Source organism: Orbicella faveolata, unplaced genomic scaffold, assembly GCF_042242905.1.
Source record: "Orbicella faveolata isolate gen_17 unplaced genomic scaffold, um_ofav_v1 contig_26, whole genome shotgun sequence".
NCBI lineage: Eukaryota > Metazoa > Cnidaria > Anthozoa > Scleractinia > Merulinidae > Orbicella > Orbicella faveolata.
The window spans coordinates 9,602,832-9,616,588 of NW_028301554.1; the positions used below are offsets into that span (position 1 = coordinate 9,602,832).

The 13,757-nt window shown below is 38.4% G+C and overlaps 2 protein-coding genes across 2 annotated transcripts in view; one reads left to right on the top strand and one right to left on the bottom strand.

Moving 5' to 3' along the window:
- Nucleotides 1-13,757, top strand: part of LOC149108086 (uncharacterized) — a 95,951-nt gene that overhangs the window by 79,024 nt on the left and 3,170 nt on the right. The window lies entirely within an intron of this gene.
- LOC149108090 (E3 ubiquitin-protein ligase TRIM45-like) lies at nucleotides 6,309-9,311 on the bottom strand. The gene has a single exon (XM_089295574.1). The coding sequence runs from the start codon at nucleotides 9,264-9,266 to the stop codon at nucleotides 7,041-7,043; it is 2,226 nt and encodes a 741-aa protein (XP_089151700.1). The 5' UTR covers nucleotides 9,267-9,311; the 3' UTR covers nucleotides 6,309-7,040.

The window sequence follows — 13,757 nt, forward strand, 5'->3', positions numbered from 1 at the left end:
GGGTTGACTCTGAAAATTAGCAGCTTAAAAATGTTTCAATTAATTTGAAACTCTGGGATTACGTTGAATATGGATTAATCTTATTGAGGTCCGCGGTCTAAAAAAAAAATTGTCCGGTGTTTTTTTTTTTTTTTTATTCCCGCTTAATTTAATAATTTTAGGGGCAATTTTTGATGGAAAGCAAAGTAGCAACCCCAAAGTCAAAAATTTATGTGACGGGCTATTGTTTAGGACTACTGTACAGGCCCGCAAATGATCCCCGTACCGCAAATGATCCCCGTAATGCATAACCTCTTACTAGAACCTAACTGACAAAAAAATAAATTCAAATATCTACCCATACAGGCAATTGGCTCAGTTCGCCTGTTTCTTGCAATGGAATTGAACACGCTTTTGAACTGCAATAACACACTTGCAAAAATTACGCAGTAATTCTTCAAGAGTGTACATTCTTCACGCAATACGTCTACAAGTAAAGTTGTAAAAGAAGTGGACATTAAAGAAAACGCTAGAAATACGAAGATTAGAAACATTCCAAGCTGATTTCAATCGTAGCAACTTTTTGTTGAATTAGCAAACATTCTTGAGTCTATATATTTTATGCTTATTGTATTTACATTGTTGTTTTGTTCATATTTAAGGACATTTTTCTAATCAGGGTTTTAATTAATTGATGCCGTTTGTAACCTGCAGATTCGCATCTTCGATGCACAGCACTGAGACTTTTGAGATTCATTTCGAAGCTTAGAACCGGCGCTACACATTTAGTGGGTGAGTGTCAATCTTCAACAACCTTTAAGCGTACAATTGGAGAGAGGTAAATCCTATAAACCTCCGGCGAAGATTTTTTCCAATTTGAAAGGGCGCTTTTCTCTCTGATGATGAAACTTTCAGTAGCTCTTCATTCACTCCTTCCAGAAATTTTGATTTATCAAGTGTTTCTCTGTCACTCCCTACTCTCCTTAGGAGATTTTTGCCGGTCACGTGACGTGACCATTAGACTTTAGTCGCCATGTGTTCAAGTAAGCGAGTGTTTTGAATCGCAGGAGTTTGGCAGAAAGTTGTTATTGTGCCGTTCGTTTAGCTCGAAGCAAACATTTCGGTAAGTTAATGAAATGGAAACTTGTCCAATATGCAGACGACCTCACTGCCTTTTTATCCGATTTAACATCCGCACAAAATCTCTTTAAATTACTTGATCGTTTTGGAAAACTATCAGGTTTAAAGGTTAATTATACTAAAACAGAGGCAATGTGGATTGGTTCGTGTCATGACAGCCCCAAGAGACCTTTATCTTTAAAATGGTGCAAAAGCGTAAAAGCTCTTGGGGTACGCTACAGTTATAACAAAGAAGTGTCTTTTCAGAAAAATTTTTACGACAAGATTGCCGAAATTAAAAAACAAATACATCAGTGGAGCTGGAGAGGTCTCTCTTTATTTGGTAAAGTATCAATCATTAAAAGTCTTCTTCTCCCTAAATTGGTATATATATTTTCTATCCTCTCACCTCCCTCAATATTTATATCACTGATTCAAACGATAATATATAAATTCTTGTGGAAAGGGCCTGATAAAATAACCAGAAGAGCTACAATTAATTGTTCTGACTATGGTGGGTTAAATCTCACTGATTTAGAGACTTCAATTAAGTCTCTTAGATTAGCATGGATTTCGAAAATTTTTAATCCTGAACTGTCTCCATGGAAAAGCTATCTTAGACATTTGCTCAAACCTTATGGAGGTTTTTCTTTTTTCACTGCAACTATAATATTAATGACTATCATATTAATTCGATTTTTTATTTAGAAATGCTGCGGTGGTGGTCTGAATTTCGCTCAAATTTTTCAACGGATTCTAAAGCTTTTGACTCTATAATTTGGAATAATTGTAATATAAAGATAGACGGCAAACCGATCTGTTATCATAACTATATGAATGCTGGGGTAATTTTTATCAGCGACTTAATGTATTCTCGGAACAATGTTGAATCTTTAACATAGCAAAAGACAAGGGACTAATAGGCTCAAATTACTTGACGTGGTCTGCTGTTCCTTGCTCTGTGCCAAAGCATTTAAGGAATCTCATCGTCGATAGAAACGTTTTAAATACACTTGAGTTAAAATGTGGTAACAAAGATTTTGATCCTCTCTCGAGCAAGAGTAGAAACTTTTATGCTTTTCTCATTCAAGAAAAAGTCAAACATTCAAGAGGGTTCTCTAAGCTAATGTCAGATTTTAACCTAAGTGAGGAAGAGACTCGAAAAGCGTTTGTACTGGCAAAATCAGTTGCTCTTGAAACGTTTGTACAATGTTTTCAGTTCAAAATTTTAAACGACATTTTGTTTTTGAATACCCGATTAGCAAAAATCGGAAGGATTCAAAGTGATCTTTGTACGTTTTGTCAAACCTCTCGAGAAACATTAGAACATTTCTTTTATCGATGCTCCTTCTCAACAGAAGTTTGGACTAAATTTGAAAACTCTTGGTTGACAGTAACCAGAGAGCAAATAAAACTGGAATATATTAACATTATATTAGGAATATTAGATCAGAGATCTAACCTGCTCAACTACTTTATCATTTTAGGTAAAATTTATTTATGGAATTGTCGCAAAAATAAACAAATCCCTCTCTTTTTGCCTTTCGAAGATGTGGTCAAGAGAAAATATGAAATTGAAAAGCTTATAGCCTCTCAAAGCATCTTAAGCTTAAAACATTTTCAGGCAAAATGGAACCTAGTTTTGAATAACAATCCAATTTTTTTGTAAAGGAGTAAGTGCTGCTTGTAAATTATGTAAATTTATATGTACATTCATGATAATTCAAATAGCTGTATTGTAATTTCATATAAAGTATCTTGTTAACACGAAAAGTAATTGTGTAATTAGAGTGCAATGTAGAGTAAGATTCGTATTATCAGTTGTGTAGGCAGAGCATCTGCAGTAGTTGTTGTGTGTAATCGTAGTGTTAGTAGTAATCGTAGTGTAAGTAACGGTCGTATTGTAAGTAAGGTCAGTAGTGGCGTAAGTGATATTAGTATTGTAAGTAATGTAAGTATTGTAGATAATGTTAGTATTGTAAGAAGTCTTAGTAGTGTAAGTAATGTTAGTATTGTATGCAATAGTAAAAAAAAAAATAAAAATAAAAATAAAAAAATAATAATAATAATAAAAAATTAACATTTCGCCTTTGCTATTCAAAGAAACATTTGGAACTTAATACCCTTTGCAATTTTCAAGAAAACCTCACTCTCACGTATACCTTCATACACGTATGCCTTTGATGGAAGCGAAGAGTTTTAATCAACTTGTTGTAACTTCGTTCATCGACCCAGGCCGTGCGGTAGATGTGTGCCTTTTGAGCTTGAGCCCATTGTGAACTGTGAGTTTTTGACGTTTGTTTTGAGAAGAAATAAAGACAGGTACTACGGTACTGACATTCTCCTTATCGTTTGACTTTGTCATAGTAGTTGCGTTATCAAATGAAGCTTAAGCCAAATGTCTTCTTTTTAAAAACATTGACGTTTCCATTTTTACATCCATTGTTATTTTGAATTAAAATTCCATCAATTTACTACTTTTTTGTCGTTTTCTATATCATTTATCATTCCAGTACGACGTCTTAACGAGAAACAAGATAACATCTCTACTAGTTCAGCAGGCTGGGGGCTTTTCACTACATGCAAAATAATTTTGATGGGGCCAACCATTTCCCCTGTGGGACGATGGGGATAAGATTTTGTTTGTATGTCCGAGAAGTAAATTAAAGTTTTGCTCGTGTATCGGTAATTGGCAGGTTTATCCAGTTCTCCTGCGTTATTTCATTTGCTTGAAAATTATTGTGCCAACTCAGTCTGTATGCAACAGCAACAATTTATTGGTATTCCCATATATATGGATGGTATTACCTTAAATAACATATAAAATAAACAAAAGAAAAAAATTAAAGGTAACACTGAATGCCACTAATCACATTAAATTAAATAGAATTACAAGTTTCTCTTATATGCAATGCTTCATACACAAAATAACCTAGTTTCTTACAAATAAACGAATCAATATTATTAAATGCGGGAGATCATGGTGGCTTTCAGATATTGCAATGATGTGAAGTATATATGAAATAATTCATGTTTGAACTGCGGTTGTAAATGAAAGTGAAGAATGATCATCGCAGTAAATTTTCCAATTTAAGCAATTGGAAAGAAGAAGCCTGAAAAAATCAGGGCTTCAACGGGATTCGAACCCGTGACCTCCGCGATACTGGTGCGATGCTCTACCAACTGAGCTATGAAGCCACACATTGGGAGCGAGGTCAAGTAATTGAGTTCATATCTTCCCGTGAGGAGTGACATGATGTGAAGTATATATGACATAATGATCACCTGCGACTGCACATACCGGTGTTTAGGATAAAGACCTACGGGGGACGCGCTTTTTCATCTTGTGCGCCAGCACTGTGGAATAGCCTCCCACTTGATGTGAGAAGTGCCCCATCAGTGGATACGTTTAAAACTAAGCTTAAAACGTTTTTGTTTAATAATGATCTTTAGTATTTCTACAATGAATTTTAGTATCTTATGATGAATTTTAGTATTTAATGAATTTTAGTATTTTATCATCCACTGTAAATATACTTTCCTTATATTGGTTTCGTTATCGTTTTTCTCATTTTTATTCTGTAAGAGCATTGAGATTTTTTAATGTAATGCGCTAGAAATAAATTATTATTATTATTATTATTATTATTATTATTATTAATTCATATTTGAACTGCGGTTGTAAATGAAAGTGAAGAATGATCATCGCAGTAAATTTTCCAATTTAAGCAATTGGAAAGAAGAAGCCTGAAAAAAATTTACTGCGATGACCATTCTTCACTTTCATTTACAAACGCAGTTCAAATATGAATTATTTCATATATACTTCATATCATGTCACTCCTCACGGGAAGACATGAACTCAATTACTTGACCTCGCTCCCAATGTGTGGCTTCATAGCTCAGTTGGTAGAGCATCGCACCGGTATCGCGGAGGTCACGGGTTCGAATCCCGTTGAAGCCCTGATTATTTTAGGCTTCTTCTTTCCAATTGCTTAAATTGGAAAATTTACTGCGATGATCATTCTTCACTTTCAGACATTGCAATATTAAGATTTCAATTTTGCCATCTTTCTCGTCGGATCTGCATCATCTAGAGTAATTTGATATATCTTCGATCAGTGAGGTTGGTCTCTGGTTATTTCAGTGCTCCATGTTCATACAATCTGTTCGTGGTAACTGGGGTATCCCGTAAGTCTTTCGGGTAGTCTCTCGGTATGAGGCTCCCGAGTTTCCTTGGAATAATCTTGAGCTCATCTGGGGTCTCTTAGGTATTTGGTTGCCTAGTTCCTGAATGGCTTTCTCCCAGGCCTTCGCGGTCAATTGATTTCGGTGACGTATCCCAGACAAACGACCCGGAGTAGTTTTCGCCCCGGATCACGTGACCCGAAGCGATTGACCGCGGCGAAAAATTGAGCGCTAAGCCAAGGTGGATTAGGGAGAGTAAAAAACGTAGACTAAGGGAGTGGAGGAGGGGCTAAATTAGTAACTATGTGCCTGACAATTTCTTCTAACAGCAAATCTGATGTGTTTCAAGTATTACGTCCTAGTGATAATCGGTAGCATTGTTTTAGTTGTTGTTCTCCTCAAGTTTACTTCCCGAGAAAGAAATTCTCTTCTGGGCCTCGCAAAACAAGCTTTTTTGCCATACATCGTCCGGAATCAGCAGTATGTACGTGTAAGAACCGCTCAGGTGTCTTTGGACGAATTTGTCGATGCAGAGGAAGAACTGGGCGCTAGTAGCGGAGGCAGAAATGTGGGAAACGTTGTATACGAATCACGTAAGTGAATAGATACTATTGGATGGGTCAAATAAAACATAGTTTCTGATGACAACTAATTGTTCCGAGAATGACTCACCGTAAGAAAATAGAAAGGACTTTCTTAGCGTAGGCTCCTCTGCCTTACGCTCTTCACACTCGGGTTTTGAGGGTTGCGGACATGTTTCTCGCTCGGAGCTCGGCTTGTGTCTTAGTCTAATAAAGGAATAGATAGGGTAATTTAGGGCTTTGGCTCGGATAGGTAAACTTTAAAGTACACGCAGAGCTGTAGGGAAACGCAGAAACTTAACAACAGCCCTAACAAAATCTCTGATATCTTACAACGTCAAAAATCGCATATTAAAGTCACTGGCGATTGGTGACAACCCGAATTGTTTTTTTTAAATGTATTTAGTTCAATCCCCGCTGCTCTTGAATAAACGTCCCACGAAAACGTCCAAAAATTTAATGAGCGCACCGGCGCTTTTTCAAGTAAATAGGGAAAAGTGATCTTATTCGGTCCGATATTTGGCTGTGGTTCCAACATTGTGTTGTTGTGACTGGTCCTGTAATACATGTGCCTATGATTTTTAAGTTTATGACGGGTTAATTTTTAACATTTCAAAATAAAAATGAGCGATAGAAATTTTACACAACGTTTCGATGTCGTCATGACATCATTATCAAGTGAAAAGAAAATAATGGTTCAACAGTGTTATATATGCGGTGAGAGGTGTGATTGTTCATTAACATATTTGTTTAAACAAATAGTTTCGCACGGATGGAATCCGATTGCGTGTTCAGGCTAGGTTTCTTAACCTTAGCCTCTAACCTACCATTCTCAGATAAACTAAACGTTTCGGGCTTAACCCTTCTTCGACTGAAGAGGGGCTCAGAGAAAAATTTGACACCTTTAAGAGCATTTTGAGCCTTATATCCAGCATTCTTTTTGACCTGTTCAAGCACGACCGATCCCAATGACTTTTAATGGTGTGAAAGTTCAGAAAAGTTTAGCATTGAAAGTATGTTACTGCCCGTCACTTTACATCTCATTAACTAAAACTTAAACCGAACCTATAGCTATATGCTACAACTTTAATTTTCAACTGCTGTTTCGGTTAACTGAATGGCAACATGGTTTACATGAAGACTTATACTACAAATGAATGTACCGATTGTTGTTCAATGCAAGACATGAACACATTCCTTTCCTTTATCGGCTACATACAAATGTCCATCTTTAGACACGGCAACAAACTGAGGGGACTCGAACCCAGTGATGGTTGTAACATATCTCCCTTCCAGTGTGAAAACTTGCAGTCGACCGGCATTACTGTCACATACAATTAAATTGTCGAACTTGTCAACAGCGAGCCCCAGTGGGGCCGTCAGCTTTTCATTAGTGTCCCCCTCAGCGCCAATATCGTAGAGGAAAGTTGCATCATCGTTGAAAACTGATACGCAGTGTTCTTCGCCATAAGAAACGAAAAACTTGCCTTGGTGATGAATTGCGAAAGAAGGGGAGCCATATTCGTATGGATCACCAAGGCTCTGAAGTAACGCTTCTCCATTGGGTGAGAGAACTTTAACAAGAGCATCATTGCTGTCACACACGATCACGCGGCCATCACGTGCCACTGATACCGAATGTGGGTCCTTTGTGTGCCTCATAAAATACCTCACGAAGTTTCCACCCTCAGTACACAGAGTAATTTTCGCACGATCAATGACGACGACGTCTCCAGAAATGGAAAATGCCACTGACTGAGGAAGTTTCAGTCTCTTGCCAGAGCATCTTTCTCCAAACCGACGAAGGTACTTCCCATTAGCATCATACATCTGTATTCCAAAACAACGATCTAGAACAGCAATATTTCCATTCACTTGACTAATTGCAACATCTCGTGGTAACACAAGTTTTCCGTCTCCGTGAAACAAGGAATGTAGTGATGAAAGCTTTCCCACTTCTTGATCATGAATTTTAGTTCCTAGATTACACCCTCTTTGGTACTGATGTGGAGTTACTTGAACACTCCATGGACTATCAGTCAGCGGTTGTCCATTAACGTTAACCATGACGTCATGTTGGCCAGCGAGTTTGGGGGTAAACGTAACTTTGTATCTGCCATCGTTTTCATCTGCGAATTCCGTTTCTAATTCTTTACCCAGTGGGCTCTGAATTCTCACCTTCACCTGGTCGTTCTCATGATAACATTGTTTCCCTTTTGAATCTCTTGTGAGAACTAAAATCTTTGTTTCCCTTCTAACAACAGGCTCTGTTAAACCGTCTGCGCTTGCCTCGGTCTGTGATGGATCGGTGTTACTGACAATTAACTGCCCTGGACTACGATTTAAAACACTATGACATAGATCTTCGTCTACAGCGTAATTTACAAAAGGAAGAACAAGTGCTTCTGTTTCTTTCGAATTCAGAAGATCTTTGCAGCGACCAATAATCGATTTCTGTTTCTTCACAATTTCCATGTCAATGTTTCTTTTCAGAACACATCTACCGTGTTCCACTGGGCTTGTTAATTGCGTTGCGAACAAGTCCAGTTTTCGTTGTTTTCTTGCGTGATGTTTTTGTTGATGTCTAGAAATGTCGTTGATCCTTGTCAACACTGCTTTCTCGTGCTGTTTCAAATTTTTGATTAGTTTCTTCACAATTGCTTTCACGTTCTTACGGGCTGCGTGAAGTTTTTCCTTTCTACTCTTGAAGAGATCTTCACTTTTTTGAATCTCATCTTTACTCGCTGAGATTTCGTCTTCTGCTTTCTTCAGAATCTTATCAAGTCGCTTCTTTCCTTCTCGAGCAGCCTGTTTAATGTCAACTACATCATGTTGCGAATGGCGGTCATCATGACAGATGGGGCAAATACATTCGTTGCATTCGTCGCAGTAATGAAGTAATTCTTCTCCTTCGTGGCCCTCCTTTTCGCACATAACTGGTCCTTCTAAAAGATGTTCCAGTTGTCCTTTCTCAAGCAAAACATTTCTGTGATCCCTGGTAACCCTTAAGCGGCGGTGAGCTCTCTCGCAGGAAGAACAAAGGTAATCTTTGCAAACAAAACAGTACGAAATTACCATCTTCCCTTCGTTACAATTCATGCACTTCTTCGCCGCTTGATGTCCTTTAAACACAGTCAAGATCTCCTTGAATCGATCCAAGTGAAACGAAGTGGGAAAATCACTGAATGTGTTTTCTTCCGGGATTGGAATCGATGTCTCACAAATGACACAGCTAATTTCGTCTTGATGTTGTCTTCTACCAATACGTGCCAAGTTATCGAGGCACATTAGACAGAATGAGTGCAAGCAAGGTAAAGTCTTGGGATCTTTAAGCGTTTTCGAGCAAACTGGACATTTTGCTGTTACCTCGAGATCTTCCCAACACAAACGCGAAGCCATGATGTGTTCTTGGCTTCTTTGTGTACAGACATCACGTGACGATCACGTGTTTTTGTTTCGTTTCCTCAGAAACGAAACGGTATTGTTTTCAGTTCAGGGGTGAACTATGTACGTAGTGATTTGTAATATCCAATCAGAGTAAAGTTCGTAATATTTAATGTAAATACGGCAGCAAAATTTCAGCCAAAACTCGGTGCATCGTAACAAAATGTGTCATTTGCGACATTTCAGTGAAACTCTCGTTTCTCGGTATTATCTTACACAAGATAACTGCGAACTGGACTTGATAGTGATAGTCAAAAAGAAATATATTTTCGAAGTAGAGACACCGCCACACCACGCGATTTGACCACCAATGCGATATCTTAAGCCGATGGAAGCAGTTAGGACAGTTTTTGTTTTCCGTTTCAGAGTGATTTATTGACATAGTGAGTATGAATGTTATCAGGGTAAACGCTTGTAATTCACAGGGTAAACATGTTCAGCAAAAGTAACTTCTCGAAACTAAATTTTATTTCGTGACGCGGAAAGAAAAGGGAATTAAAACGTCACGCAAGTAGAAATAATTGGCGACTTAAATGTTTCTAAGTCTTACTGAAACGATTTATTCTAGAGAAACGAAGATATCTGTTTCCGTGCTTGATATAAATGTGATTAAGATCACAACTACGGCGACATAATTTTGGTCAATCAGAACACTCGTCAGGAATAGCAATCCCGCCCCGGCTATCTTTAAAACGAGGAACGGGGAATCAGGGAATAGGAATGGGGAATGGGAATGGGGAATGGGGATGGGGAATGGGGAATGGGGATGGGGAATGGGGAATGGGGATGGGGAATGGGGAATGGAGATGGAGAATGGGGATGGGGAATGGGGAACGGGGAACGAGGAATCTTTAAAATGGGGAATCTTTAAAAGCGGGAATCTTTAAAATGGGGAATCTTTATAAGCGGGAATCTTTAAAATGGCGAATCTTTAAAAGCGGGAATCTTTAAAATGGCGAATCTTTAAAAGCGGGAATCTTTAAAATGGGGAATCTTTAAAAGCGGGAATCTTTAAAACGGGGAATCTTAAAAAAGCGGGAATCTTTAAAATGGGGAATCTTTAAAAGCGGGAATCTTTAAAACGGGCAATCTTTTTTAAGCGGGAATCTTTAAAAGCGAGCGATTTCTTGTCAACTACTGTTTCGACTTTCCGTCCTTGTTCCTGTTTTTTGTGATAAAAACGGCTCCAAACGACCCTTCCCCTATCACATCTTGTTCGCCGAAATCATTCCACTTAAACTGTGGAAGACCTTCAAAGCGACCGATTCTTTCTTCTTTAAAGTGAATGCAATGAGCACTTTGAAATTGTCTTCGCATGACTGCATGGCGTGGAAAGAGGTATCATTAAGCACGCAATGACGGATTATACGCGAAATTCGCCGTCACATCGTTCGGGCATCGATCATCGAATTACTTTATTGCTGGTTTTCAGGGTCACGCCATTCAAAATAAATCAAAATCAAAATCAAAACAGTGCAAATGATAAAGTCCAGAATCTTGAAGAGAAAGAAGGTAAATATGCAAAGACTTTCGCCAAGATTCAGGTCACAGCAATGTTTCTTACGCAAGATATGCGGAGAATTTTTTTACCCAAATTTATAGAGATTTTGATGGAGACGCCATGCTGGCGCCCATCCGGATGGCGGCCCGAAACCAACAGAAACATCTGTCACTGAGTTTTGCTACAAACGCGTGAATTTATCTCTTCAGGAACTCAAAGACATTTTAAATTAGTACTTTTTCTAATACATGAACTAATCAGATAGCCAAATTCCCCGAAATAAGTCACTCTTTTAACCAACATGACAGCTTTCTTGCCCGTCATGTAAATGCCGCGTCACGCAAAAGCTTAGAAATTCAAGCGTAGTCTATTAAAAAACCAAGAATCCACTTGGAGCAAAAATTTGTATGACTATTAGTTTTCAGCTGCTCTTACACATCATGAAAGTAAAATCTCAGGATGATTAATAGTTTTGTAGTTTGAATTTTAGCGACGTCATGTGAAAACCAGATTTAGGGGACTCTTGATTTATCGATTAAACAACCAAAAACGTGTTTTCCTTGCTATATATTTGTCGTTAAGTCGTAAGTCCTTCCATTAGCACATAAGGCTACGACAAATATCCATCGCTGCAAAACTAAATGTCAAAGTCCGGAGTTAGGATAAATCCAGGCGGTTCGATTCTTCGGTCGGTCTAGCGGATCTCAAAGAGTGAGAATCGAGATTTAAACCGCTCCACTATCCCGCTAAACTGACGTGCTTTAATAGCGTGCAATAAAATTACAATGAATAAATTCCCCAACTGTCTCTGTACCTGCTGAGTTGATACATGTGACAGAATAAATAGCTTCCGGTGGGAAACTGAGAGGTTCTCGTTCACTTTTCAGTAAAGATTAACGCTATTAAATATTCCCCACTTTAAAGATTCCCCGTTTTAAAGATTCCCGCTTTTAAAGATTCCCCGTTTTAAAGATTCCCGCTTTTAAAGATTCCCCATTTTAAAGATTCCCGCTTTTTTAAGATTCCCCATTTTAAAGATTCCCCGTTTTAAAGGCTCCCGCTTTTAAAGATTCCCCATTTTAAAGATTCCCGCTTTTAAAGATTCCCCATTTTAAAGATTCCCTCTTTTAAAGATTCCCCATTTTAAAGATTCCCGCTTTTAAAGATTCCCCATTTTAAAGATTCCCGCTTTTAAAGATTCGCCATTTTAAAGATTCCCGCTTTTAAAGATTCCCCATTTTAAAGATTCCCTCTTTTAAAGATTCCCCATTTTAAAGATTCCCGCTTTTAAAGATTCCCCATTTTAAAGATTCCCGCTTTTAAAGATTCCCCATTTTAAAGATTCCCCGTTTTAAAGGTTCCCGCTTTTAAAGATTCCCCATTTTAAAGATTCCCGCTTTTAAAGATTCCCCATTTTAAAGATTCCCGCTTTTAAAGATTCCCCATTTTAAAGATTCCCGCTTTTAAAGATTCCCCATTTTAAAGATTCCCGCTTTTAAAGATTCCCCATTTTAAAGATTCCCCGTTCCCCGTTCCCCGTTCCCCATTCCCCATTCCCCATTCCCCATTCCCCATTCCCCATTCCCCATTCCCCATTCCCCATTCCCCATTCCCCATTCCCCATTCCCCATTCCCCATCCCCCATCCCCATTCCCATTCCCTGATTTCCCATTCCCTGATTCCCCGTTCTCCGTTTTAAAGATAGCCATCCCGCCCCTATTCTGTGGCTGTTTACGTGAAAAGAACACGCATTTGGTGCGTTTGGACGATACTAGAGATACGATATATCGTGGAAGGTAACTGATTCATCATATTGTATTTTAATTAACGCTGGTATATTGCAAAATAGGCACAATAATGGCTTTTTTATGAGGTTTTCTTTATATCGTAGATGTCGACATTTGCAGATTTAGTTGAATTTCTCGAATTTCCCGCCACAATTCCAGTAGCTTTACTTCTTAGAGCGCGCTTTTGAAAATAAGAAAATTTGTATTTCGACATACCGCGGCATTTCAAGAGCTGGTTTCCATGGAAACACCGATGGCATTTGTATTCTAGCTTCATAATATTCAAGCGAAAGTGGAGGAATAATTGCACAACTGTCGTCACACATGAGGCGTCGTTTTTGAAAAGAAAAATATACTGCGTCACTGACAACGAAACGTAGAGTGCCGCATCCATTCGAATGAAGGACTGCCCCGCACAGAAATGGAAAAATTATGCGTCAAATGCTTTTGGCTCTTAGCTTTATTTAGCCTCACACACAATACTTTGAATTTCTGAAAAATTTGGCGGGGCTGAGCGGCCCGCTTCCCAAAGCACTTACCCTATTTTAGACCAAAGTCTGCGATTTTTCTAACCTATTCATGGCCTGACCCTTAAATTAATACCCTGTTTCAGACCTGCCGTAGTTTTTTAGTTCAGAATGATGTTAAAGGTATTGTGAATGGCTTTAGTGGCTGGTCTTACCGATAATGATGAAAAAAGTAGCTTCTTCTAAAAAACATACCTAATTCAAGACTAGAGTGCAAAAACCATACCCAGTTTGAGACCAAAATGACCAAAATCGATACTCTACTTCTGACTAACATGTCTCAAAAAAAAAAATGTCCCTCTGACGCTGGACATACCTATATAGCCGATATAAGGGAGCACCCCCCGCCTCCCCTAAGGCAGAGTCAAAGTGAAGTATCGCAAGTAAATACATTTCGAAGCGTGTTGACTGTAATACTTGATACATGTGTAGACAACTTAAATTAATTGGCCCCGCACTGATCTGCTCAGTTGTCAGAGCCTGGGGTTTTTCGGCTAGGTGAGGTTTAGTACTGAACCTATTGTAAAAGAGAAAGGTAGATTTATACTAAAACTCGATTGAAACAGACCTAGCACGAGCTGTTGACGTAATGAAGGCGCGAGCAAAGAGAATTTATATTTTGATAATCAAC